General features: G+C 32.0%; 1 protein-coding gene across 1 annotated transcript in view; it reads right to left on the reverse strand.

Moving 5' to 3' along the window:
• Window positions 1–888: 888 nt before the first annotated feature.
• LOC148304128 (uncharacterized) overlaps window positions 889–27,397 on the reverse strand; it is a 43,180-nt gene continuing 16,671 nt past the window's right edge. Inside the window, exons 5-25 of the mRNA XM_088268808.1 lie at window positions 23,833–24,081; window positions 22,213–22,365; window positions 20,728–20,858; window positions 15,158–15,311; window positions 14,495–14,656; window positions 13,816–13,915; window positions 13,592–13,730; window positions 12,846–13,009; window positions 12,519–12,601; window positions 11,273–11,458; window positions 10,249–10,362; window positions 7,906–10,114; window positions 7,726–7,825; window positions 6,815–7,085; window positions 6,629–6,729; window positions 5,836–6,036; window positions 5,370–5,483; window positions 5,085–5,287; window positions 3,162–3,330; window positions 2,415–2,658; window positions 889–1,695 (exon numbers count right to left, since the gene is read on the reverse strand). Of these exons, the coding sequence (XP_088124934.1) occupies window positions 1,408–1,695; window positions 2,415–2,658; window positions 3,162–3,330; window positions 5,085–5,287; window positions 5,370–5,483; window positions 5,836–6,036; window positions 6,629–6,729; window positions 6,815–7,085; window positions 7,726–7,825; window positions 7,906–10,114; window positions 10,249–10,362; window positions 11,273–11,458; window positions 12,519–12,601; window positions 12,846–13,009; window positions 13,592–13,730; window positions 13,816–13,915; window positions 14,495–14,656; window positions 15,158–15,311; window positions 20,728–20,858; window positions 22,213–22,365; window positions 23,833–24,081 (5,535 nt within the window). The 3' untranslated portion in view covers window positions 889–1,407. The remainder of the gene's footprint in view (window positions 1,696–2,414; window positions 2,659–3,161; window positions 3,331–5,084; window positions 5,288–5,369; window positions 5,484–5,835; window positions 6,037–6,628; window positions 6,730–6,814; window positions 7,086–7,725; window positions 7,826–7,905; window positions 10,115–10,248; window positions 10,363–11,272; window positions 11,459–12,518; window positions 12,602–12,845; window positions 13,010–13,591; window positions 13,731–13,815; window positions 13,916–14,494; window positions 14,657–15,157; window positions 15,312–20,727; window positions 20,859–22,212; window positions 22,366–23,832; window positions 24,082–27,397) is intronic.

A 27,397-nucleotide genomic window follows, 5' to 3' on the forward strand; every position in this document is an offset into this window, starting at 1 on the left:
CTCATTACTGAATACAAAATATCTTGGAGTTTTGAATCTTATCTAGTCTTTTAACATAATATTATTTGTGCAGTTCTATAAGATTTCTTATAATTTTGTAGTTTTTGTATCTATGTATTTCAAAACTAAAAACCAAAAATAAGTTATTTTTTGTAAGAAGAGAACACATATCGCTCACTCCTTTCAAGAACGTCATAAATCAAAAAACTTTATTTTTCAGGAGAACGTTTTTAAAGTTTAAAAATATAATACAATGTTTTAAAAATAAATATCAAGCCACTTATGAAACTTTTTACTTTGCAACAGATCTTTTTAGGTAAAACCTTAAGGTTTTTTCTCCATTTGAAAAATCTTTAGAATATTTAAAAAAATAATTAAACAATACATTTTCTTCAAAATGCAAAAACCACACTTTCTGCCCTGTAACGGGTAAATATTAAGTTTAATTTATGTCGCTTTTGCTGGGATATTGTACATTTACTGGGCATTCCGAAAACATGCACAACTGAAAATTGACGGTTTTTTATTTATGACGTTCTTGAAAGGAGTGAGCGATATTTTTAATAAAATGGATAAAACAAGAAAACCATTAAAAAATATGTTTAATAATTACAAATATTTATAAATTTATCACTTTTTTTAAGTAAAAATTATTACGATACGATGTACTAGAATTTTAATAAGAAGAAGATCAAATCTAACTCATTAATAATAAGTTTAGTAGAATTATAGAGTAATATTCTTATAAATAATTGATAGTTTTTTATTGAACAATCTTAGAGAAATAAAACCTTAAGAAGTTTTCCCTAAATTACCTAACTAAAACTATATAACTACAAAATCGTAAAATTTTATAAAGAAACTATTTTATATTTAAAGAAAATTGACTCAACGTATTGTAATAAAAACAATAATATGAAAAAGTGGATAACGATTTAACCTAATAAAAACAATTTAATATACATACTTCATCCAAGAAAAAAATATCAAGGAATAAACTGCTTGGATCATGAAAAACATTTCAAAAACTACATAAGAGTATCTATCTAATGAATTACTTACAAGAAAATAGTTTAAAATAATAACACAGTTTCTATTTTTTTTTTTCGTTATAAATATCCACAAAATGTTTTTTCTCACTTTAGGTGATTCCTTTCACAAGTCTTTATTAAAATAAACTGTCCCTTAGATCAATCAACAAGAGTTACAGAGCGCTTGGCACTCACACTATGAATATGATACAAACACAATAACATTGGTCTTGTCGATAGTAAAAACCATTATATTGATAAGATGGAATCAAAATGAGAAGTAATAGATGATGTAACAGTCCCAATAAAAACAGTAGAATATAATTAGTTCGTGGGACTCTTTTCCGTCATTCACTAAACACCAGAGCGACAGGCATCAGAGTCTCTTGTGACTTCCTTCCGTACTGCTGGACTTGATGGTCAACCCTGAAGATGGGGGGGATCTGGAGGGCTCGGGATGCTCCAGGCTGGATGCTCTCAGTATCAGACCTCGAGATCTCCGCTGTAACCAGTCGGGAGTTGTGGATGAGGCGGAGGAACGACGACCGGAAAACGACCCGGTCTTCTGAAGCCGATGTGGAGAAATGTACGGAGACCCTTGGGTCGGCTGATCTTCTTCTTCGGGGAATGCTGTGTGCTGGGGAGGCGTCGGACTGTCTGATTCCTAAAAGCAGACAGTAAAATAAATTATGGAAGTTTAATTTGATTTAAGGCATTGCACACAATAAAAAGCAAAGCACCAGCTTTTCGATGAAGAATGCGTTTATCGACACATAAAAATAAGGGAAACATCAATGCAAAATAATTACGTACATCAAATATATTGCTGATGACTGATGCCTTCAAAAAGATAATAAAATGACATTATCCGGTTACACTTAAAATAAATATATTTGCTTGTACACTATTGGAGAAGTCATAATAATTGGCTAACTTCCACTTCGACCAAATGCTATCTATCACATATTCAAGATATCTCAAAACTGGTTGATGAGTCCTGTTAACGATGTAATGTTTCAATAATTATCCAATAATAGTACAAACGAATATCAGAAAAACTGAATTCCATCAAAAAGAGACGATTACTAAGCATGTTAATGAAGATTTTTTTTACTTATCGTAATTATGAAGGTATACCATGAAACATTGAAGAAATGTAATTTGATTTGGTTAAGTTACAAGCATGACAACAATCAAGCAATGAACATTCGAAGATCGTACACAAAGGAAGAAATACTTATGGTCCATTCAGCACCAACCAAACAGTAACTACACGAATAGGATGATGTATGCTTAGCTTGAAGCCAGCACCAGCGCTTGTTTGGCCATGCTCGCTTCCAAATGGAGTTTTACCTGTCTTCTTGGTTTCCTATATCTCCTTACCTCCTCGAGACTTTTCAAAGGAACCGGTTCTCTTCTTCTCCCTCTCCTCGCTTCGTCTCTCTCCCTCCTTTCCAACTCTTCGGCCAGCATTTTGACTTCCCAGTCCCCCCCGCTTCCACCGGCTGCCATCCCCGACCCGCTTGCCCGACTGGAACTGCTTTCGCCGAGTCGAACTTCTTGGAAGTGCTCAAACACCGGGGTGCGCGGGAGATAGTCAGATTCACCGCTACTGCTTGATGGAGAGCTAAATCATTAAAAATTAATCAATCACCTCATTAAACTATCTTTGAGCAGGAACATTATGATCAATACCCAATTACAAAAAGCATTTAAATAAAAAAATATTTATAAAATGTACCTGCTCAAAATATCAAATCCAAACATTGTCTTTGCTCTTCTGCAAGAAAAAAAAAGTATATTTACCCTCAATAAATTTGTCTTATCTATGAGTTCTAATAAAAGTAAATAAATACTAATTTCAATCAAAAATAGACAATGTTTTTATTACTATAATTAAAACAAAGTTACATTTTAATTATAAAATGGAAAATCACAAAGCTTGTGCTTTAAATATATATTGTATTTTTATTACTTGTTAATAATTCAATAGACATTAAAAGATGGGACTTCTCATATGACAAAGATTCAAAATGGCATTTGTCAGGTGGTTTGAATATATTTACTCCCTGAGTACTTGGAGAGTAATGACTGTACTCCATCTGTGATGAAGTTGGAATGAGAGTTCACCTGTTGCCTTCACTGGATCCGTTCTCACTGCCCATGTCGAGCACCACGGTGTCCTCCCGCTGTGGAGTGGTCACTCTGGACGAGCCCTGCTTTGCCGACTGGGTGCCGCGGTTGTAACCGAAGAAAGATCCTAAACTAAACTTCCGATGCTCGTGGTCTGATCTCGGCCCTGCAATATGGACAAGATAATTACTACTTCAACACATTAAAAAAAAATATTATTGTATCATATATTGTTAGTATACTGGCTAAAACGTAAACTCGAAAATATGAAATTTTGAATTAATGATGCATATTATAAAGTTTTCAGTGTTCAAAAGTTATAAACTGGCAAAAAAAGTAGTTTTAAAATGTCTTATTTAAGTGGTTTTAAAAGTAAATTCAACTTTAAGTTAAATAGCAGGTATTTTATGCAGGCTAATTGCTTTGAATAACAGGGATTATTCATTCAGGAATTTTAGAGTTAACGTTTTGTGCCAGTATACCCACAATATGATGTGTGAAATAAGGGTGGAGAGAGAATGCACTTTCACATCTTTGGGTTTGACTAAGTGTGTGCAAACTTTGTAAGACACAAGACATAGAACGCAGGATGACAGTCACATTAGATGATTAATGAAATAATTCAAGTTCTCTATTCTTAAATTATATAATATTTTCATAAAGATGAATTGTCGTATCATGCAAATTATGTTTGTTTTCTCAAATATGCAATAAGGATTTGTATTTTTTTTTTATTTAAATGATGAAATAAATAGATGGTATTCATTTACATATAAATATAATTTTTTCAATTAAAGGAAATAGTAAAAACCTAACCTATTTTTTTTTGTCTTATCATTGAAAAAGCATAGTAAGTTATGGAGTTATATGACTAACAATTTACTACATAACTTACAATTTACTTTTTTGTATTTATTGTCACTAGTACCAGTTGAAACTAATGTTGAAATAGTTTTTATTGATATTTTTTCTGCTTTTTCATGATAAGACAAAACTGTTTTTTGACTTTTTCTTTTTAATTAAAAAAAATATTATTATAATTGCTTCATTCATGCTTCTTGATTTATTGCTTATTGATCTTATTTTAATTATATATTTTCATATATTTGAATTTTCGAATTACCTCTTTTTTTATGCATTTTAAACTTTTCTTCCCAAAATATATAAATATAAAAACATTAACACACATAAAATAAACATTTCACTCACACATTACACAAAACACCAAGTGGTATTGTATATATCTTGAAGATTGTAATTTTTATTGGCTTTTATTTGAAACAAAAATGCGTTGTTAACTTTTTCTCCAAAACAAATAGATATATAAATTAATAAAATCAGTCTGGTATGGTCTTGTGGTTAGTCAAAAATTCAAGCCGTTTAGAATAGCATTGAATTGCAATATTGTGGAAAGAATATAAATATTTATACATATTTTTCTTCGATTATAACTTAATATATTTACAGTTTATAATATTTTGGCATTTTATTTTCATAAAATAGTGTGCATCCTTTTATCTCTAAAACCCAATTGAATTTGGTTTGAGTCCAGGCTAAATGTTTTGTTAAGTCACTTTAAATTTGCTACTCCTCAATAGGTGCCAGTAGTAGTCCAAATTTTAAAATCCTTAAAATCATATTCTCAACGTTCTGCAATTACAAAATAATATCTTAACCAACCATCGCGCCGCTTCTTCGTAGGGGTAGGCAGAGATAATAGAACGCCACACTACTCTGTCTTTGCAAACAATATTCACGTCATCCATATTCATACATCTCCTCATATATACCTGCCTATTATTCTGTCCACTTTTAAGTGTTTGACAAACTAAATCATGCCAACTTTTTCTCGGACTTTTAAAACTCATATTTCACACTACATTCACGTCATATATTTGTTTGACTAAATGCTAGCTTTACCTCCTGATTTTGTTCCCGTTTGATGGATTCCAGTATCCACGGATAGCGTCTTCTTCATCTTGCTCCTGCCAGGGTCCAGGTGGGAGCCAAACAGATGGAAGTGGTGCGAGGAGCTGGACTTCCTACTCTTGGACTCCGACTGCCTCCTGCAGTCCGGGCTCAGCAAGGCACGGTGGTCGCTTATTGTGTGGGGAGAAAGAGACCTGGTGAAACGATTACCATTTTTGGACATGCAAAATTAACTAAAGTGCATTTAATATGTGCTCTAAAAATATTAATACTAACCTGGGTAGTTCTTGCAGTTCCATACTTTCTTGGTCACTACTTTCTTCCCAAGATCTTCTTTCTCTAAGTTTAGTTGCTCTCTGCCTGGAGTACGTGACGTCTAATTTTTCTAGCCTAAAATGATTGCATAATTTTAATAGTTAAAAAATTCATTGTTTTTTATTTAGCTTGCAACAAATGTTTTTTTCGTTTATTAATTCATTTCTAATTTAACATTTACTTGGTGAATTCCACTATTTCTTATAATCTATTGTTACACGTGTGTAGATGCATTCCGCATCATTTTCAAACACCATATCACACAATAAATATTAAAGAAATGATGGTATTTACCAAGTAAAACTAAATAAAAATGCAAAGTTTTTACCACAAAGAGACTGCCAAATCAATTAATGAAATTATTGAAGCCAGTACAGTTAAAAAAAAGCCAAAATGTATAGTAAGTTAGGAAATATTTTTTTATTACCTTAGATCAGATCTGCTGGGCTGTCTAGGTCTTCTATCCCCACCCATTAGTATTTCTAATTGTTCAGGATTCAATCCTGCAGCTGCTAGTGTCTCCAGTTCTTCGGTTAGCCTTCTCAGAGTTTCTTCATTATCTTGTCCATTGTCACTCAGCTCGGCTGCCAAGGAAGACATTGTATCTCCTCGCAGAGGATCTTGATCACTAAATAAATTTAAATATAAATATATTAAATTTTTTACCATCAGTAACCTTTTACATTTGACGATGCTATTTTGAGCGATGAGTAGAATTTTCAGCGGATAGTATCAAGAATTGATGTCGTACGTTGTAAAAATAAAGTTACTAAGATGGTGTACGGAAAAGATTGCAATAAACATAATGTAAAAAAGGAATATACTTTTATGTTTATTTGTAACAACTTTAAAAGATGAAATGATAAATAAGACTTATGAAAAATAAAGCAATATTAGATTAAGGATAATTAAAATATAATTATTGAATGAATATATTGAAAGTAAATAAAAATATTTTAGAATAAGAATTGATAGCATTTTATTATTATAGAGAAGAAATTGTGTGGTAAAAAATATATTTTAATAAGTAAACGTAACATGTAACATGCACCAATTCTCCCCATTATTGACAACCACACAACTCATATTCTTGGAAGTTCTATACATATGAACCAATTTAGAAACATTGTTCTTGAATCATTAGAACTAAATGCCCAGACTTCCATATTCTTCTTCAATTTTGATGCGATGTCAAAAAATAATATGAAAAATAAACCTACGCTAGGTAATTTGATTGTTCTGTTGTAAAAGCTGCTTCTTCTTCTAAAGCTGCCATGTTGGGTGGTGACGTCGTGAATAGTGTGTCGAGAGAATCTCCTCTCTGAAAGTATAAACACCGGCATTGAAATCATCAATAAATGACCCTGGTCATGAAATAATCTCTCAATTATATAAAAAGTATTTACCATAAACCCTTGTTCTTGTGAAAATTCATCACTTCCAGAACTCGCTGTCAGTGCTGATGCTAAATCCACTTGCATCGATGATTCTTCTATTAGTCCATTATTATCATCTTGAGTTGGCGATCTGTGTTGTTGATTTTCAAGTAACCTTTCATCTCGATTTTCTGATTCTATGTCAGTTGGTAGTCCAACTCTTTCTAACTCCAGTATTCTGGATTGTAGTTGAGAAATGATTTCATCTCTTTTTCTAACTTCCATTTCTAGACTATTAAACCTGTTGAAAGATATAATGTAAGAATAATAAAACAAATAAATAAATCATTATTATAACAAAAGAATTAAATAAACATTATAACAGTCCTATTGTTTAAGTCCGCCTCTGTAGTGTAATGGTCAGCACGCTCGGCTACCGTTCTGGAGGTCCCGGGTTCGATTCCCAGGGGGGTCAAATAAATATAAGTGATTTTTTCACTGTAATATTTATTCAATATTACCCTGGACTGGTACCTGAAGCGGAGGGCTGATCACCTTTCCTTCGTGTGTAAGCGATCAAGATAACACTGTGTTCATATGAAGCAGTGCCCTATGCACCATTGGGGTGCGGATAAAGGTTTTATTATATTATTGTTTAAGGCGTTTTGTTAAAATATTGCCTTTGCTATTTATTTTGTGCATACTTCGTCGTCATACTTACTCCGGTCTAATTATGAAAGAAAAATTAGAAAATCAATAATATTCATCAACATCGCTCCTCTAACTTTTTGATACTTTTTTTTTATTTTGATGTTTTAATATTCAATGCTAAAAGCAAATATCTACTAATAACACATAACCAAATGTCTATGTCAGCTCAAAAAATAGGAAAATACAAATCAATCTATTCGAAAAGATAAAACAGAAAAAGCAATATAAACCTCTCTTGAAATTTTCCTTGGACCTCGTGGAGATGTCCTTGAATAACATGTTTGATTCCTAGCAAGACTTCGCTGAAATATTCTTGTTCTTCTAAGGAACCTTTAATAAAAAAAATATATTTTTTTAATGCATTCATGAAACTAATATTACTGTCATCTTTATTCAAGTATTTTTTTTACCTCTAAATAATTTTCGCTGATTCGCCACCGCTGCTATCAAACTCAGTTTTGGCTTATCGCTAGGCACTCTGATTTCCTCGGGACGCAACGCTTCTAATCCTGGTGTCGTATACCTGTATTTTGGGTCTAACGTCGAACTTATTTCCTCAATTTCCCTCGCTTGCTTTTCTGCCAACAATTCACCAATCAACGAAGTTGCATCAGGCACTAACGGCAAAGAATCATCACTATCTCTGTGAACATTAGTCAAACTACCACTCATTGTGGGACTCGCAACATCATCCTCGCAGACCCACATGTCATCAACGTCTTCGACCTTGTCCGATTCGTTAGATTGAACACTGGTTAACCTTTGGTACGGATTAGATAAGGGGAAAAGGGTTTTTTGTTCATTGGCACTATTTGGAGGGGACGTTAAAGTATCACGATTAAAAGTTACACTTTTCGTAAACTTAGAATGTCTCGCTGCGTAACCTTCTATCGTTGGAGCTCTAATCAACTTTTTAAACTCTTTGGGACAAAATATTGGCTGGTCTTGTATTTGGGTGTCTTCCGATAATTTCTTCAAAATAGATTTCAAATTTCTTCTTTCTAAGGTTTCATTTGACTCGGGACTTGTGAGAGGTTGAGAACCATCTTCTTGAGATATAAAAGATCCTGGACCTAACATCGCCACCTGCTTGGATCTTCTTTTGTCCATTTTGCTACCTTCGGAATTACTTCTCGTCAACGTATCAATGTCGATCGGTGTCTCCGGACAATCGAGACTAGAACTACGGGTTTTGATAACTTTTTCTAATTCCTCTAATTTCTGCCTCTCGTTTAAAATTTTAAGTTTCTTTACAAATGGCAATGCTCCATATTCAGGAGAAAGATCTTCTACCGAAGCGTACGTTTTATTCTTTTTCGTTAGTGTAAATACTTTTTGTTTAGGGGCGACTCTAACTGCAACTCTATTGTTTGACTCCGAAATATTTCTAGAACATTCTGCTTGAGATATTCCAGATTCACTTGAGATATTCATTTCTTGCACCTTGTTAATTGACTCGTGTGTTTTGGCATCTTTAGTGGGAAGTTCCGACAGAGTTGCGACACTGCTTGCCGCATTACTTAATTCTAAATTTCTATTATCGAGGTCTATATTATTATTATCACTTGTAACTATACTAGGGGATGGAACAGTACTTGGGGACGCAACAGGCGTATGGATACATTTTCCTAAACCTAACTTAGATAAAGCTGAAAATTTGGCACCAGAGTCCGTTTTGGAACCATTCGTGTCTGGTGTAACTGGCGCAACACTCGGCGAAGGGCTTGTTTTATCCCTTGTTTCGCCTAAAATAGATGCTTTTTTTAGCTTGGACCAAGGTTTTTTACTTCCCATTATTTTATCTTCTATTTTTTCTACAACAGAACTTGATGACTCCGTTGGCTGCTGAGGTTTTGATTCTGTATTCGTTTTAACACTACTAGTAGTCTCTACTTTATTTGGCACTGTTTCTGTAGCTGGCGTTTCTTTGGGACCTGGTGATACACTTTGTAAAAGTTTAAGTTTATCCCTGAATGTGGTCCCCATAGCTTTGGCGGGAGATTTTATTTTACTGACAACACTAGCCGGAATAGAGATAGTTTGAGAAATCCGATTCTGATCATTCGAAATGGCACTTTGTTTATCACTCGTTACAAAAATTGGCACACTTTTCTTATCACTTTCATCTTTTTCTATTGGCAATGGTCGAGAAACGGACGTTCCGTCCTGTTGAAGCTTCATTATTTTGTCCTTAAAACTAACTTTAGGTTTAGACGATGAATCACTAGATCCGGAAGAATTTTTCCTGGAAGGTTTTGTGGTCGGGCTGAGAGATTTCAAGGGAGAATTAGATCCTGAGCCTTTTCTCATGGGACTCAGAGTTTTTACAGTGGGACTTAGTGGACTTTTAAGAGAACACGGACTGATCGTGTCAGAGCTAGAAGGAGGGTTGCTACTGAGAGTGATCTTCTCAGGTCCGCTTGTAGAGGCTGCGATCAGGTTTCTTTCTCGGTCTTCTTTAGCTTTGAGAAGCAGTAGTCTTTGAAGTAATGGAAGTCCAGCTCCGATGACTTCTGGCTCACTAGGAGTTGAAGTAGAAGGACTCGACTGAGATGGGGCTGAGAGATGTGGTATAGTTAATCCACCTCGTTGTCTGTTTACTTCCTTTTCTTCTCTTTCCTTAAATCGATAAAAATGAATAGTAAGTCAAAGTAATAATGATCTTAAATGATGACGGTAGTAAATAAACGAACACTTTTATCAAATCATTTATATCATCGAACAAGATAATTATTGTAGCTTTTCATTTTTACCTGTCTCTCTTTAAGAAGTTTGAGACGAGCTAGCAGAGGAAGTCCAGCACCAAGAGGAGATATCACCTTTTCTTCTTTGTGTGATGGTCCAGCCTCGGGGCAACTCCCTTCATCCTAAAATTTTAAAATAAGTCATCAAAGATTTTATTTCTCAGATCAAAGATCTCTCCTAAATATTAACATAAACTAAATAACTAACCAACCATCTCGCCGCTTCTCTGCAGGGGTAGGCAGAGAGAATAGAATGCCACACCACTCTGTCTTTGCAAACATTCTTCGCCTCTTCCACGTTCATGCATTTCCTCATACATACCCGACCATTATTACGACTCCTAACCTGACCACTCTCAAGTATTGGGCATATCTGATAGTGCCAAGTTTTTCTCGGTCTTCCTTTCCTCCTTTTTCCAGTTAAATTCGCTTCATAAATTTGTTTTGCCGTTCATTCCTCACTCATTCCTTCTGCATGTCCAAACCATCTCAAAACACCTTTCTTAATTTTATCGATAATGCTTATCTCAGTTTTGCATTCCTTTCTTATTTCACTATTCGAAAATCTATCACACATCGTTTTGTCGCACATTCTTCTGAGAGATCGCATTTCGACTGCTTTCAGTCTACTTTCATCCTTCTTTTGCCAACCCCATGTTTCACTTCCATACATTAGAGTTGGAACCAGAACTCCGTTGTGTACTGCCAGTTTAGCTTCTTAACCTGTTAACCGGGCAGTCCGCTGTCCAATTCCGCAACTTGTAACAGGCGCGAATACTGATTCACTCCGTGTCTTAAATTCATGTCGAGACATGTATGGATGACTAATACCTTTGTTGTTCCAATAATATACGTACATATATGAAATAAAATAAACACATATTTCAAGGACGTATTCATTTGCCCTACCCGCACCAGATATTGTTTGCGTTTGACGTATTTATGAGTCCCGCCCGGTTAACAGGTTAATAAATATGAATATATCTATCTTATACTCGTATATCCAGGTTCCGTTTTCAGAAGAGCTTCGTACCTCAGCATGGTGGTTCTCGTCGCTCTCCACCCTCGGCATCCTGCGGAGAACTCCTTTACCCCCGCCAGATCCATTAGCTCCTGATCCCGGAGAGCCGCCGCTCAACGCTCTCAGCTCTAAGGACTCAGCTCCAGCGGCCGATCGGCGAGTCGGGCGAGACCTCGTGCGAAGCGCATTGCGCAGACCCTGACAGCAATATTTCAAACTTGAATACAAATACAGTTCACAACATTTTGAAAGTGTCCAAATACTTTTTCACAAAATTTGGATTATCTCCGATTACAGGAGTTATTTTCATATTATTTTTTACATCTCATCAAAGATGAAGAAGAATATGGAAGTCTGGGCATTTACGGGGCTGATGACCGTCATAGGCTGATTTAAGTGATCACTTTACACACGTGTAACATTCACCAATTCTACTCAGTATTGACAACCACACTACTCAAATTCTTGGAAGTTCTATATATTATATGAACCAATTAAGAAACCTTGTTTTTAAATCACTAGAGACATCTATTGGTGAGATGAAAAGAAGCTTTTTTATTGAGCAGAAACTCTTATTAGTATGTTAGTATATACTCATCTTTGATGAGATGTCAAAAAATAATGCAAATACAGTTTTTTCCTATCCAACAATTTTCATTAAAATTTCTCCTTAAAAGTCATAAACTCTTTTTAATGCTCTTGTACTAAGAAAAAAAAAATAATTCTCGTGAATTGAAGTTTTTTTTTGTTTTTCAATATACTTAACGTATTTCGACACCAATGATCATTAAGAAATACTTAATTATTGCAGTGCAGTAACTAAGTGAGACATCTTTTGGTGAGATGAAAAGTAGCTTTTTATTGAGCAGAAACTCTTTTTTTATATAGTTGTCTCTATTGAAGTTCTAGTGATTCAAGAACAATGTTTCAAAATGGGTTCATATTTATAGAACTTCCAAGAATTTGAGTAATATGGTTGTCATTAATGAGTAGAATTGATGAATGTTACACGTGTGTAAAGTGATCACTTAAACCAGCCTATGACAATGTAAACATATTTTTTTTTTTTGCAAAGCTACAAATTTTGTGATACTTCATTTAAAATTTGCCGTTTTTTTATACGTTAGTCATATTGAATTTTTTTTTTTACTCATTCAAATTAGTTTCCCAAGAGAATTTTTCCTTTTCTTCTCGACTTATTATTTGTAAGATTTTTTTTTTTGAAAAATATTTTTAAAAAAAATAGAACAATGGATACCTTAACATCACTTCTTAATTTGTGGACAATCCTTTTTGGTCCACTGTTATCATCTGCATCGAGTTTATCATCAACCTTCTCTCCTGAAAAAATTCGACTAGCTTAAATATCCACATTCCAAATACTTGTCAATAGTTAATAATAAGGAAAATAAAAGTCCATCAATAAAGTAACTTTTACATTAACGAACTTCTGTATTTTAAGTTCTGTCAATAATAACCTCAAAAATTATTACAAACCCGTTTCCCTTTACATTTACGATTTAGGACTCCATGCAATGATTTAAATTGTGTTTTTTTTATAAGAAATTCGTCATACTTTTTGTACCTTTAGCCTTTCTAGAACAATTTCTGGCTTCTTGAAGTCGTTTCCTTCCCAAGGTCTGCAGGATCTCTTGTGCTTCCGGATAGTCCTTCATGGCAGCTAGCACGTCCTCCCGTGACAAGGAGAATAGTTCTGAATATCCCACCGACCGCACATCAGCTGTTCGTCTAAAAAAAATATTTTAAAATTTCCAATCTTACTCACTGGATTAATTTTAGTAATTGTCATTTTAATTTATTAAAGGACAAAAAACCAATTTATGAGGCAAATGTGGTTTGTGATAGAAGCAGAGAAAGACCGAGGAAAACTTGGCTTGATTAAGTATCAGAAGTCAAGAATAATCGGAGGATATGTATGCGGAGATGCATGAATGTGGAAGAGGCGAGGTTTGCTTACATAAACATATTGGTGTGGCGTTTTATTCTCTCACTTAACCCCTGCGGGTAAGCGGCATGGTGTTAAGTTAGATAGACAGTTATTTTTGTATTATGAATAAAAATTGAAAGAAAATTCGTGATTTTACTGTATATTTATTTTCGTGACAGCTGTTTTGCGTTTTAGGGCATTATCAAACTGTTAGATTTTATTCTCGCAAGGCAAAATAGTAGATAATCATAAATCCTGCTTCGATTATCATTCATGAATATAATACGCAATTCTACAAATTAAATGACAATTTAATCAAAGAAAAATAATAATTAAATAAACAAACAAAAATATTTTTGATGTCTGTTTTGTATTTTACTTACTTGTTCAGTCCATCAAGATTGAGGATTCCAATTTCTCCAAAGAAATCACCAGCCTTCATAGTAGTAAGAACTCTTCCAGTTTCTGAGATGACTTCAAGAATTCCATCAGCTATGATAAACATTTCTCTTGCTACCTCCCCTGTGGAACCAACCAATAATAAAACACTGTTAAAGTAAGATATACCAACAACGCAAACCTAGTTAAGTTAGAAAAAAAACTTTACCTTTTCTACAGATGGAATCTCCTGGAGTGAAGATGTACGCTTTCATTTTGAGCACCAAATCGTGAAGGAACTCCGGTTGGCATTCTTGGAAGATTGTTACCTTTAAATCAATTGCATTGGTTCAAACACGGGTATTAGTAAGAGGTAAGAAAACTACGGCCCGCGGCGGAATACAGTCGCAAACAAAATTATAAATTTGATCTGTATTTAGTAGTGCTTAATAATACAAAAAGGCTTATTTTTAATGACGTACGAAAATCCATGTGTAGATCACCTCTACCAAAAGATCACCGTTTGCAATAAGTTTCATTAGTAGACAAGTACTAGTTTGGAACTCCAGCGAGATGAAATTGTATCTAATAAAGAGGTTTAATTTAACAACACCTTGAGAAAAACCTTATAAGTAGGTTCCTTATAAGTAGAATCACTCATTTAAATATCCTTAAATTTGTTTCCTGATCCGTTGATCCTTAAGTTTTCAGAATATGGCATTTCACAAAAACAAAAACAAAAACTTTGCCAACCCCTGGTATTGGGTATTAAAAGTCATATATTTTATCATCAGCTGTATCCTTCTAATTGGAATAATAAATAAAAAGGCATTTTTAAAATAATGTGTTCAGTAACAAAAAAGTTTTTTTTTCACGGTAACAATTTTTTCAGATTTCAGATAACAAACCTTCTTCAGAACACTGAGGTTTACGTGAAGGGCCAGTTCTGTTTTAAGTTTATCCGGTAGTAGACCAAGGGCTGTATTTATATCGCCTCCTCCCTGGATTCTACCCCTAGACCATGAGTAGTCATACCATCGCAAAACCCTTCTTTTCATCCCTCCGGGAACCTACAAATTCATTAAAAGCTTTTTACACTAAATATTACACCATTTGAAACTATATTTTTTACTATGGAATCATTTTAAAAATATTTATTAATCTCTTTAGTATGTAAACAAGGTTAAATTATGAAAGACAAAGTTTGAGTATACTCATATACAGTGGGCAATGTTTGAGTATATACAGTAGACAAGTTTGAGTATGTACGGTAGACGAACTTTGAGTTTACAATTTGATTTTACAATTCCTGTCTGATCTACTATGATAACAAATACTGTTTAATGTATTCTGACCGAAATTGGAACACATTCCATATTAAATTATGTTCTACGGCCTATTTTACATTATCGGCAAAGGTGGATGTAGTCTAAACAAGTTATCAGCAACCGAATAATGAGTTCTGAATAATTAAATTACATACTTGGCGTTACAGCCAAGAAATTAAAACAATATGTTTATATATTGGATATGTTATTTGATACATAACATAAGGGAGAATTTTTTTGTACCTTATGGTGTCTCATGTAGGTTTTGGCTCCATCGAGAAGTCTCTCGAACTCCAATCTATTGGCATTTCTGTTGGTGATTACGTTACCGACTTGGCCAACAATAGTAGCGAATATGAACACGCCAATCAGGTAGCTTACAATGGTGAACACGTACCTAAAAAAATTAATGTAGTGTTTCAATAAATCGATTTTCAATGAATTAATTTAATTATTTTTTATCAATTTGATTTAAAACACGTAAATAAGCAAACATTTTAAATCAAACAAATAAATCACACACACACACATAAACATACCAAATAAATTTGTACTCTTATAAACAAAAATGTAAATTTCTTGAATGTTTTTTGCTGATACTTTGTGGCACATTTTATAAAATTAATAAAATTAAACGCAATTTTTGTTTTCATCCAACTTTCATTATTGTTTTTCATTATTCTAACTAGTTTCGACTACTACCTTGTCATCTTCAGGGATGGCTATTTACATATCCATCCTTAAAGATGACAAGGTACCTGCCGAAACCTGTAGGAAAAATTACCAAAAATAAAAGTGGTAATAACAAAATTAAAGTTTGATTTTATAAAAATGTAAATATTTGTACGTTCAAAATCATAAATATTGTAAACATATTCTCTGATTTATTTTTAATTTTGAAACTATTCAAATACGCGTATTTTATTTATTTATATAAATGAAAATGTAATTTTGTTTAAATAGGTATTTAATCTTATACGAGTACACCAGAGATAGTGTTTTTACCTGTGACAAGTAAAACCATGTTTTATATTTCAAAAAACTTATTGAACTCAAAAGCAGCGTCATCTGTTAAATGTAAACAGAACGCAATACTAAATATTGTTCATGGTGGACAGCGTGTTTCTTGACTGCCGCCATAGCAAGAATATGCGTGCGTACGTATTTATGTGTGTGTGTGTGTGTGTTTGAAAGAAAAATATTTAGAATAACTAATTAGTTTCATCACTAATTTTTTCATTGATTTGGCGTTTAATTTGTAGAACTCCATTTAAATTTATGTATTCATTTTAAATCAAACACAATTTTTTAGAGTCTACTAAGTTGTATTTTATCAACAAAAACGCATAAAAAATAGTATTTTGACAATTGTTTTGCCTAGTCATAGCATTTCAAACGAAAATGCCATAACTAGGCGAAACAATTAAAACAATATTAATTATTTATGTGTTTTTGTTAATAAAATACAACTTAGTAGACTCAAAAAATCTGTGTTTGATTTAAAATAAATACATAAATTCATCACTAATGTTTAATTAAAATAAAAATAAACAGATTTCTATGAATCGTTTTTTTTTATAAATAAACAACTCTTAAAAAGATTTTTCTTATTCCTTAACTACAAGATTAGTGTAGATCAGTCGACGTCGCCTCGATTTTATCTTCTGTCGCAATTTGTTATGAGTTTGAAAACATTTTATTAACTGCTGACTTAATGTTGGAACTTTAATTAACAGAACTTAATAGAGCCCTTGGAAAGCTTCTTACGCCGCGGTGTGAAATCTTAAAAGCGAAATTGAATGTTATTTTCCAAAACAGCCGAGACATTACGTTCCCACTCAGATTATAATATTTGGAAATTCAATTACAGCTGGAAGATGGAGATTTATGATTTATTGGGTGTTTAATAGATTTTACTAGAATAAAACGCGAATATTCGGATGAAAAATATGCTAGTTTATATATAATTCGGCAGTATCTTTAAAACGTAATAACCTCTACCCTTAAAATAGGCAATTAAATGAGGGGCTGTGTTTATGAATACAATTAAGATTTAATTTAATCTCAGCCAAGAATTAGAAGACCATAATTTAGATGAGAATATATATCTGTAGGTATTTTTATGGAGTTTACAACGTGTCATTGACTTGTTTAAGTTTTCACTGTGATACATTTACTATTCTTTCTATAATTGATACCTAAATCATTCAAATATAAAGAAACTGTATTAGACGTAGATTACTCTTATCATGATAAATCGTAAATAAATTGTAGGTATATGGATAGTATATTTTTTTAAATAGAGAGCTTGTAGTCTAATATTAGTCTCACATGCATCAAGTAAAAATTTGCGTTTTAATTAACATTTTCAATATTTAAAGCATAAAGTTAATCATGGGTGGAATTGGTGAATGTGACGCGTTTGTAAAGTGATCACTTAATCAAGTATATAACTGTCATAAGTCCTGTAAATGCCCAGCCTTCCATATTCGTTTTCAAAATAATTTATAAGCGAAGAAACTCGGAGTTTACAAATATTTGGACACACAAAAAGTGTTGTCGTTCAATTTAAATTAGCAGAAAATTTTAAAGAACAATTTGGGCTACATCAAAGCTTTTCAACGCTTGAATCATATGCACTCCTATGTACCACTAGGTACGGATAGGGGTCAAAAAGGAAAGAAACATTGACAATTTATTGACCGTTTTCAGCCAATCTTGAGGTACAGATTTTCAAGAGAAGTATAAACAATGATGTTTGAAAATCGCTGTTTTCCGATGCTTTCTGTAGAGACGAGTCAAAAGATAGATTGTACAATTGAAGTATGTGTATTTTTTTGCCAAAAAGGAGGCAATACATCAATACACATACAGATATCACAAAATGTTTCCTGCGATCCGAGGATAGTAATAAATCTTCACTTTGCCTGCGGATCGATATGGAGGCTTTGACGACTGAAGGCAATAAATAGTGACATTCCCGTCAAAGGGAAGAAGTGTGACAAATACCAGATACTGTTCCTCCGTTCCGATATCTCAACTAGTCTAGGGTTGCCGAAGCAAAACTGGATGGAAAATCGAAATAACAATCAAATAATGACATTTTTCGTTCCAAAATTTTCACATTTCAAGAGGTTTTTTTTTAAATATTTTTAGATATTCAATTTAAAAGTTAAATGGCCTTTAGAAGTGCCATTGTCTTGAAATAAAAAATGAATATCAAATCAATGAAGAGAATCATATACGAATATACTTACCTTTTGAATATCATACTTTTTGATCCTATCCAATATATGTAAAAAAATTGAATAAATAAACTTCATGTATAGGAAAAAAAGTCTTATAGTTTATATTTCGTTTTTCAGTTGGATTTTCACAGTGGTTATAGTTTTATGGCGGTTTTCTTTATTGAGATCGCGTATTGGAAAAGCAACGGTGAACCAAGTCTCGTTACATTCGTTTTACATGTCGGATGAAGATAAAGCGAATTGAAACTGAACTAAGTAGACGAACAAAGTTTTCGAACAGCATCGTTCTCGGGGAGACAAGATCGAGGCGGTCATCGACTCGACACTAAAAAAATTATCAACAGTGATATATAAATTCGGCAATTCATCTTCTGGCGGGCGGTACAAATAAGGCAGGCTGTTCGAAAACTTTGTTTGAATACATTTCGCACGAAAAAAATTGATACGCCAAATTTGGAAACGAGACGGCGGATGGAATTGCGGATCCGGGCGCGTCGGATCGGCGGTCTTTTCCAAACGTTATCACGAAATGTATGTTTGATGTGAAAAGTTTATAGTTTGCGACAATTCCTCGCAAGAGTCAGCGAACAGCCTCCAAATTTCTGCCGCCGCCAAAGCACCCCGACTGTATTTACGTTAGAGGGAGAAGGGGGTCTATTTACATATGTGTTCGGAATGTTAAACAAAAGTAATACGTAGGGGCGGGAGCGGGACGTGGACGGGAGAGGGCGGAGGGGGGAGGGGGGACTCTGGCGGAAGTCAAAACGCTAAATCAAACTGAGTTCAAATACACAATACAGGTATTCCAATTTTTTTTACAATCGGCACATTATTTTTATACAGATTTCCTGTTTATTTTACCGTGAAATAGAAAAACGTAGTCGGAATTCGAAAGTAAAAACCAAAACTTGGCAGTGCCGAAAATACTTGCGTCATTGCTTGTCACAAAATTAGAAAATAAATCAATTTTACAAAAAAAAACGTAAAATTGTTTTTAAAATTTATTGATTTCGCATCAATTTTGTGAAATTCATGAACGATTATGAATTTGAAAAATGTGTCATGCGTATTTTCTATCAATATATAAAAGAGTTTATATAAATATTTTTTAAATTATTAAATATTATTCTAAATAAATATAAGTGATTTTTTCACTGTAATATTTCTTCAATATTACCATGGACTGGTACCTGAAGCGGAGGGCTGATCACCTTTCCTTCAAGTGTAAACGATCAAGATAACACTGCGTTTATATGACGCAGTGCCCTATGCACCATTGGGGTGCGGATAAGGATTTTATTATTATTATTATTATAAATATTAAAAAAAAAAAAAAAACACTTGTATAAATAAAACCACGTTTCGAGTTCATTAAAACTATTCGTCGTTACATAAATAAACTCGAAAAGTGTTTTAATTTTCTGTTTAAATCATTATTTTATTACAGAAAGTTAATGTCAAATAAATAAATTTAAATGAATTGTCAAGGATAACACCACATAATAACTAAATATGCCTTATGCAAATGCGACTATTCGTAGTATTTGTTTGAGCTGTTGGAATAAATGCCCGAAAACAATTCATCGAACTTATATGAAAGTAAAAAGTTTTAAAGTAATAACATAAATTCAGATGAATCCAAATCGCTTCTTGGTTAGTTAGGTGCAGTGTATTGTAGTAGTTGTATTTAATTGGTAGTAACTCTATTTGGTTTGCGTTTTGCCTTCGTATGTGGGTATTATTTCCCACAAATTAGTTAACCTTTGGTCATCACATACCCCTTGTTCGACCTGAACTGCAAGAGGCGCGACTTGAGGCCTCTTCGCGGCAGAGATTTGGGCCCGTCCGCTGACTGAGAGGCCCTAGTGATACATTGTTATGTAACAGCATTAAATATCAGGTGAAACAGATATCACAAACAAACATTCTTCATATCTTAAAAAATATTCAAATCATCAAATCGTATAACTAGTTGGAGTAAAAAATTAAGTAATGTATGAATAATAACTCTGTAGATATTCATTTCATACTTTTTAATGGTAAAAAAATTCAGGTTATTTTTTTTTAAATACCAGTTTTATGGGAAAATAGCGATAAAAAATATAATGGCATATTTTGTACGTTTTCGTCAATACTTTTTTAGTTGCTATGTTTAATTTAGGTTAAGGACGAATGATTGAGTGTATGGGAACTAAACATTGCAATTTTCTGATAAATAGCTTATAAACCATTTCATTTGTAAATTTACAAACGATATCTGATTTTTAAATGTCAAATAATTGTTGTTGTTTATAAGAAATTTCTTTTATATTTACTTTGACGAAGGTTTTTATTATGAAAACATACAAAGGCTAGTTAAACAAATAACGTATTCCATATTTGATATTGACATATGATAACTAAATCAATTAACGAATGCTAAGATTTCAGAGCCATGATTGCTTTTGCATATGGGATTGTTCATTTTTTGTGTATAAAAATATGTCTCTAATACGCCCCTGTATATATAATATTTTAAATATACCTCTGTATTCATATATTTGATGACAAATTTTGAGAACTTACTCTGCGTTGGTTTCTGGTGTTGGTAGATCACCGATGGTGGTCAGAGTGAGGGTTGACCAGTACAGAGAGCCGAGGTACTTCCTAGTAAGGGTCGCGTAGTCGCCAGGTCTGTGTGGATACACCCAATCTCCCTATAATTTAACAAAAATATACCGGCATGAAAATACTCTACATTAAAATATAGGCTAAGTAGAAAAAATGTTAAGGAGAAAAAGTAGTCCATCAACTTGGTTTACTGACAAAATATAATGATATTTGTTTTTGCAGCCATTGAATTGATTCAATGTCATCTAACACTATTTTTTTTCAAATTAATTTGTGAAAATAACGTTTTTAATAATTTTTTCCCTTTGAAAATTTACAAATGAAAACATTCCAAGAAAAAATTATTCTCTTAAAATTCGATAGTTATAAGTTTTAAAATTAAGTTTGAAAAGCGATTTTTTTTTGTTTATTTCCTGATTACATTTTAAGATATTTTAAAAACATTAAAAAAAAACAAGTTAACTAATTACCAAACTTTTATTAAAACTTATTCAATTGAATTTGTTTCGGAATTCTAAGAACCGTATTTTTTCATTATTTTTTTTGTTTCAGATAAAAAAAATCATGTTTTTTTTATCAAATTGTGGATTCAAAGTACAAATTTCAGATGAAAAATGATAAATAATGAACACATTATTTTTCATTCAAATGTACATTTAGATGTATTCGAAAATTGGTGGAGAAATATTTTCTTTACAAATTTATTAAAAAATATATTTCTCTAAATAGAAAATACGTTCAAGCCAAATTCAGTTCGAAAAGGTATCAAGAGCCTTTGATGAAAAGCTGAATAAAATATAATTTACCCTTTTTGTAGAATAAAGGAAGTGTGCTTATTGAAATTTGAAAGGGAATAATGAGAAGCCTCAAACCAGCGTGATTTGCTCGTTTCAGTTTGGCAAGCTGAGAAATTCTGCAATGCGGTGATACGTTGTTTTGGTATTTGAACCAGATGACTATTGATGCGTTATGGCTTGAAAAGATAAATATTATATTTTTGATAAATTGTTGGCTAAGTTTATCTCATAACCGATGCCAACTATATAAGTGATTGTCAAATAACCGATACATTCAAAACTGAAATTAAATTTCGTACGTAATATGAAATTATTTTCAGGGATAATACTCATAGTAATAAGATACGGGTTGTTAGTCCCATAGTTACTGTCGCCAAACTCTGAGTCTAGGTTTATGCGTTCGCCACAATCAATTTCCTGTATTAACTATCAAAATTGCAGATTATAAAAAATCTTTATAATATGTGTGCAAGATAAAAAACAAATGTTTCTTTTGCAAAAAAAAAAAAAAAAAAAAATTCTACTTTTCTGACACTTAAAGTGTCTTTACAAAAATTTGAGACTAAGATGGTTTGTATAAAATTGAGATATTGGTACATAAATGTGAGTTTTTTTTCAATAAAATATTTGTTAATGTACAAACCTGGAACCCTTCAGCTTCCGATAACAGGAAGTAGAAGCAACCAAACCAATGAGCCAAGATAAGGAGAATATGGATAAGGTTGATGACTCTCCAGAAATTAGGATACACGGTTCTAGACTCCACGATGTAATAACAGTTAACAGCTCTGTACACCTAAAATCAAAACACCAATGAAAAAATGAATAAAAAAATCATAATGTTGAGAAGTCTTATATTACGAATGTAAATTTTGATCTATCTTTTATCGAGCAAAAAACTTGTGTTAAAAAAATATATTAAGAATATAAGTATTTATAGTCTGTGAATAAAAGCAGCAAATATTATTAGTTGATCATAAAAGCGTCTAAAATGTGTATAAAATTTTTTCATATAAATTATTTTGCAGGCTTTAAATTTAACATCTTTAAACCAAAATAGTCAATTCGTGACTTGGCGTTTTATGCCAGTGAAAGTTCCTTTTATGTTAAGAAGCAATTTTATAAAATTAAATCACCATTTAAAAATCATAATATTGTTTTTTTTACTTGTTCGCTCTGTTTTATTTGTAATTTATTTCATCTAAAAATGAAAGTGTAATAATTTCATCACACCATGTAGTTTATCAAACTATCATCTGTTATCATGTAATCTCACATGTCAAAAATACAACGACAAACTTATTAATCGTCACACTTAGTTGGTGTCATATTTGTCACCAGGACTGAACTTCTGCTCTCATGAAATTAATATTATCATGCATTGGCACAAAACAAGCAGGTGTCAGTCTTGTCGGCACTTTCATTTAAGCAAATTCAAGCAAAATGATCGTTCGACGTCGCTTCTAATGACAAGTTTGCAAAACGGACAAATTATCTTACTAATAGCTATTAGTAAGTTTAGCTGCACGTTCCGAGTGAAGAAAAAAAAAACGAAAATAAGTTTATTAGCCAAATGTGGTTAGTAATAGAAGCACAAGAAGATCTAGGAAAACTTGGCGAGATCAAATATTTCATATACTTGAAAGTTGTCAGGTCAAGAGTCAAAATATCGGTATGTATTAGAAAGCTGTATTATAAGATGTATAAATGTGGAAGAGGTGAATATTGTGCACAATATTGTGACAGATTGGTGTGGTATTCTGTTCTCTCTGCCAACCCCCACAGTAAAATGGCGTGATGGTTGGTTAGTTAGATACTTTTTTAAGATTATTACAATTATTGTCAATTCCAAGTGTCTATGAAAAATAATTAAATTTACAGGTTGCCATTCCAATGCTATTATTTGATTTAAAATAAACAGCCAGTTAAAATTTTAATCTTTATAAAATTAAACAACTTTGTTTTAACCACTTTTTTTATTATTAACTCACTTATTTGTTTTAACAACCGGTTTCGGTTGGTTAAAGTGTATTAATAATTTTTTAAAAAGTGGTTAAAACAAAGTTATTTAATTTTATAAAGTTTATAAAATGTGCCACAAAGTATGTGCGAAAAATATTCAAGAAATAAAATTATAATCTTTGTGAAGAATGAAAAACCATAAATTAAAACCGGAAACTGATTTGATCTTTTATCTATCATAGATAACAAATCTTTCCACCTCCTCGCATATTGATATAATGTAATTAGCATCATCCCTTACCTTCAAAAATCTAGGGAATCTAAGCATGGGGTGCGAGCCAAATCTCAGTTGTAGCAAGTCCAGGGGAGTCAGTGACGCCAGGTCGAGCAGGAACGCCCTGGAGTTGAGGTAGTGGCCGGCCAGCTTCCTGGAGTCGTACACCATGAGGCCCTGCTCCAGGTACCCCGTGCGCAGCTGCACCGCCAGGTCTGCGGCGAACACGGCGTCCGTCAGGCAGTCGCAGGTGAACCAGAACGTCGACGCTAGATCCTGATGAAGAAAAAGGAAACTAGTTTAATGCACTGACAGTGTTTTAAGATATAATTAGTGTAAGAACATATAAAATCTGGCGATAGAAATGGATTTTGCTAAAGAAATACATTTTTTAAGACCAGTTTCTGTACATTCGACGCCCCTGGGGCCGATTGACGACGTTTTATTTTATTTTATTTTTATGTTTATCTATCATTATCGTCACCTTCATATTCTTATCCAAATCTTTAGGGTGGCTTCCCTTGAGGTGATATTTTACTAAATATTTTACGAAAATGGCATTATTAAAATAATCCTAATAACTGGTTTTATTATAAAAATCCTACTCTAAATTCTTACTTTTTGTATGTAATTATGATTATTGTACTCTACCTAAATTTATTAAAGTTAAATTCCTTTTGTCAGTTTTTTTTTATAAAATCATGGTTGTCAACCCCTGCTTTGTTGTGTAAAACATTGAATTTTGTCTTGCCTCTCAATAGTTCGATGATATCGGTAACGATAAAACTGGTTATTAGTCAAATACAAAAATAGCAGAAAGCTTTGTAAAATAGGTGTTATTTTAATATATAAAATATCGTTCCATCAAGAAATTTCAACAAAAAAACTTTTCTTTTTAAAACCATTCACGACAAAATCCAAGTGGTAATGAATTTTTTGCATAGGGCACTGCGTCATATAAACGCAGTGTTATCTTGATCGTTTTACACATGAAGGAAAGGTGATCAGCCCTCCGCTTCAGGTGCCAGTCCAGGGTAATATTGAATAAATATGACAGTGAAAAAATTACTTTAAGAATTTACCATTATATAATATAATATGTACTATCTACTGAAGCAAAATAATATTAAAATTTAAATGTTTTAAAATCACTATAAAACTTTGTTTTAAAAGTTGGCTTAGTTTTTATTTAACTTAACTTTGTTTTAATAGTGATTTTACATAAAAGTTACATTTTCATTATAAAATGTAAAATAAGAAAGTAAGTGCTTCAAATGTAAATTATACAAAATAATATTTTGAATAATATTTATTTTAACGAAACCAGATTTTTTAAAAGCACCTCTTCTTTCCACCCTGTATTAATGAGACAAAAAGTAAATAGAGCCATGAAATTATCGCTGATTGGACACTATCTACAGGGTGACACAAAGGGATTTCAAAAAGGGTGCTGTACGCTCTACTCAACGGTACAGGGTATCAGGAAAGAGCAATTCCAATAAATTACTGCAGCCACTGCCAATTTCATTTTGCTTTCATTAGGCGCTGCCTTCGGGCACCAAATCACCGTGTACGTGTATTGCTCGAACAAGGAGTAACCTACCATTTCAATAAGAGTTCTGATTTTTTCAATTATGATATATTGAAACGTTTTAATCAAGTACTGCCTGATCGTGTTGTATATTAAAATAAGAGTTGAAGCAGAAAGGACTAGAACTAAGTAACTCATACGTAGTGTTTGCGATACTTTATAACCTGAAATGAAAATTTCTGTCTTTATTATGAGTTTATTATTTTATTTTATTTTATTATGAGTCAGCGCGTCTGGCTACCGTGCTGGAGGTCCGGGGTTCAATTTCAAGGGTAGGTTAAAATAAATTTGGGTGATTTTCAGTCTCATATTTATCTAGTCACTCTGGACTGGTACAATAAACGCAGGACTGATTACCTTGCCGTCATGCAATTAACGATCAAGATAACACTTTGTCGCTATGATACAGTGCCCTGTGCACCATGGGGTGCGGATAAGGGTTAAAAGAAAAATAAATTTAAAAAGATAGATTTTATTTTACATCTGACGCATTTTAAACCGTTTGTCAAGGTGTAAAAGTTATCAATTTTTTTTCTTTTATTACCTAGATAATAAGTAAATGTTACCTACATTGCATAGTTAATGCGCTATCATTTCTGCGTCATCGATGCTGTGAACTTCACACATATTAACAGTCGACAAAAACGTCCTAATATCTCCTTAAAAACACCTCAGAATCTATATAATCAGAATATATATATATATATATATATATATATATATATATATATATATATATATATATATATATATATATATATATATATATATATATATATATATATATATATATATATATATATATATATATATATATATATATATATATATATATATATATATATATATATATATATATATATATATATATATATATATATATATATATATATATATATATATATATATATATATATATATATATATATATATATATATATATATATATATATCGCTCACTCCTTTCAAGAACGTCATAAATCAAAAAACTTGATTTTTCAGGAGAACGTTTTTAAAGTTCAAACATAAAATACAATGTATTAAAAATAAATATCAAGCCACTTATTTAACTTTTTACTATGCAACAGATCTTTTTGGGTAAAACCTGAATATTTTTTCACCATCTGAAAAATATTTAGTATGTTTAAAAAAATAATTAAACAAAACCTTTTCTTCAAAATGCAAAAATAACACTTTCTGCCCTGTAGCGGGTAAATATTAAGTTAAAAATATGCCGCTTTTGCTGGGATATAGTACATTTTCTGGGCATTCCGAAAACATGCACAACTCAAAATTGACGATTTTTGATTTATGACGTTCTTGAAAGGAGTGAGCGATATATATATATATATATATATATATATATATATATATATATATATCTTTATATATATATATATATACATATAAATATATATATATATATATATATATATATATATATATATATATATATATATATATATATATATATATATATATATATATATATATATATATATATATATATATATATATATATATCTTTATATATATCTTTATATATATCTTTATATATATCTTTATATATATATATATATATATATATATATATATATATATATATATATATATATATATATATATATATATATATATAATGAGTAAATATACAGTAGTTAAGGCTCAAAATGATCAATTCAATATATTATAAGGTAGACTGATTTCCCGCTGGGGCCATATTGTTTCTATATAGGGCCATTTGTCAGAATAATTCTTGAAAAAATCGTCACATAATTCCGAACACGTCCTTAACTTTGACATTTTGAATTTCAAATCACGTTCAAGAATCACTTTTTCGTAAGCACAAAATGCCGATAACTTTTTGTAAATCCTTGAAATCTCAGAAAATAGGAGAGATTGATGAAACAGATTGGTACAAGTATGGAAATAAGTCGATTTGTTTTCATGAATGAGTTCGATGTTATCACTTTTTTTGTAATGTGCTTAAAAGTGTCTGCA

This window comes from Brachycentrus maculatus, unplaced genomic scaffold (assembly GCF_059751285.1).
Source record: "Brachycentrus maculatus isolate JH-2025_06_01 unplaced genomic scaffold, ASM5975128v1 h1tg000329l, whole genome shotgun sequence".
NCBI classification, from domain to species: domain Eukaryota; kingdom Metazoa; phylum Arthropoda; class Insecta; order Trichoptera; family Brachycentridae; genus Brachycentrus; species Brachycentrus maculatus.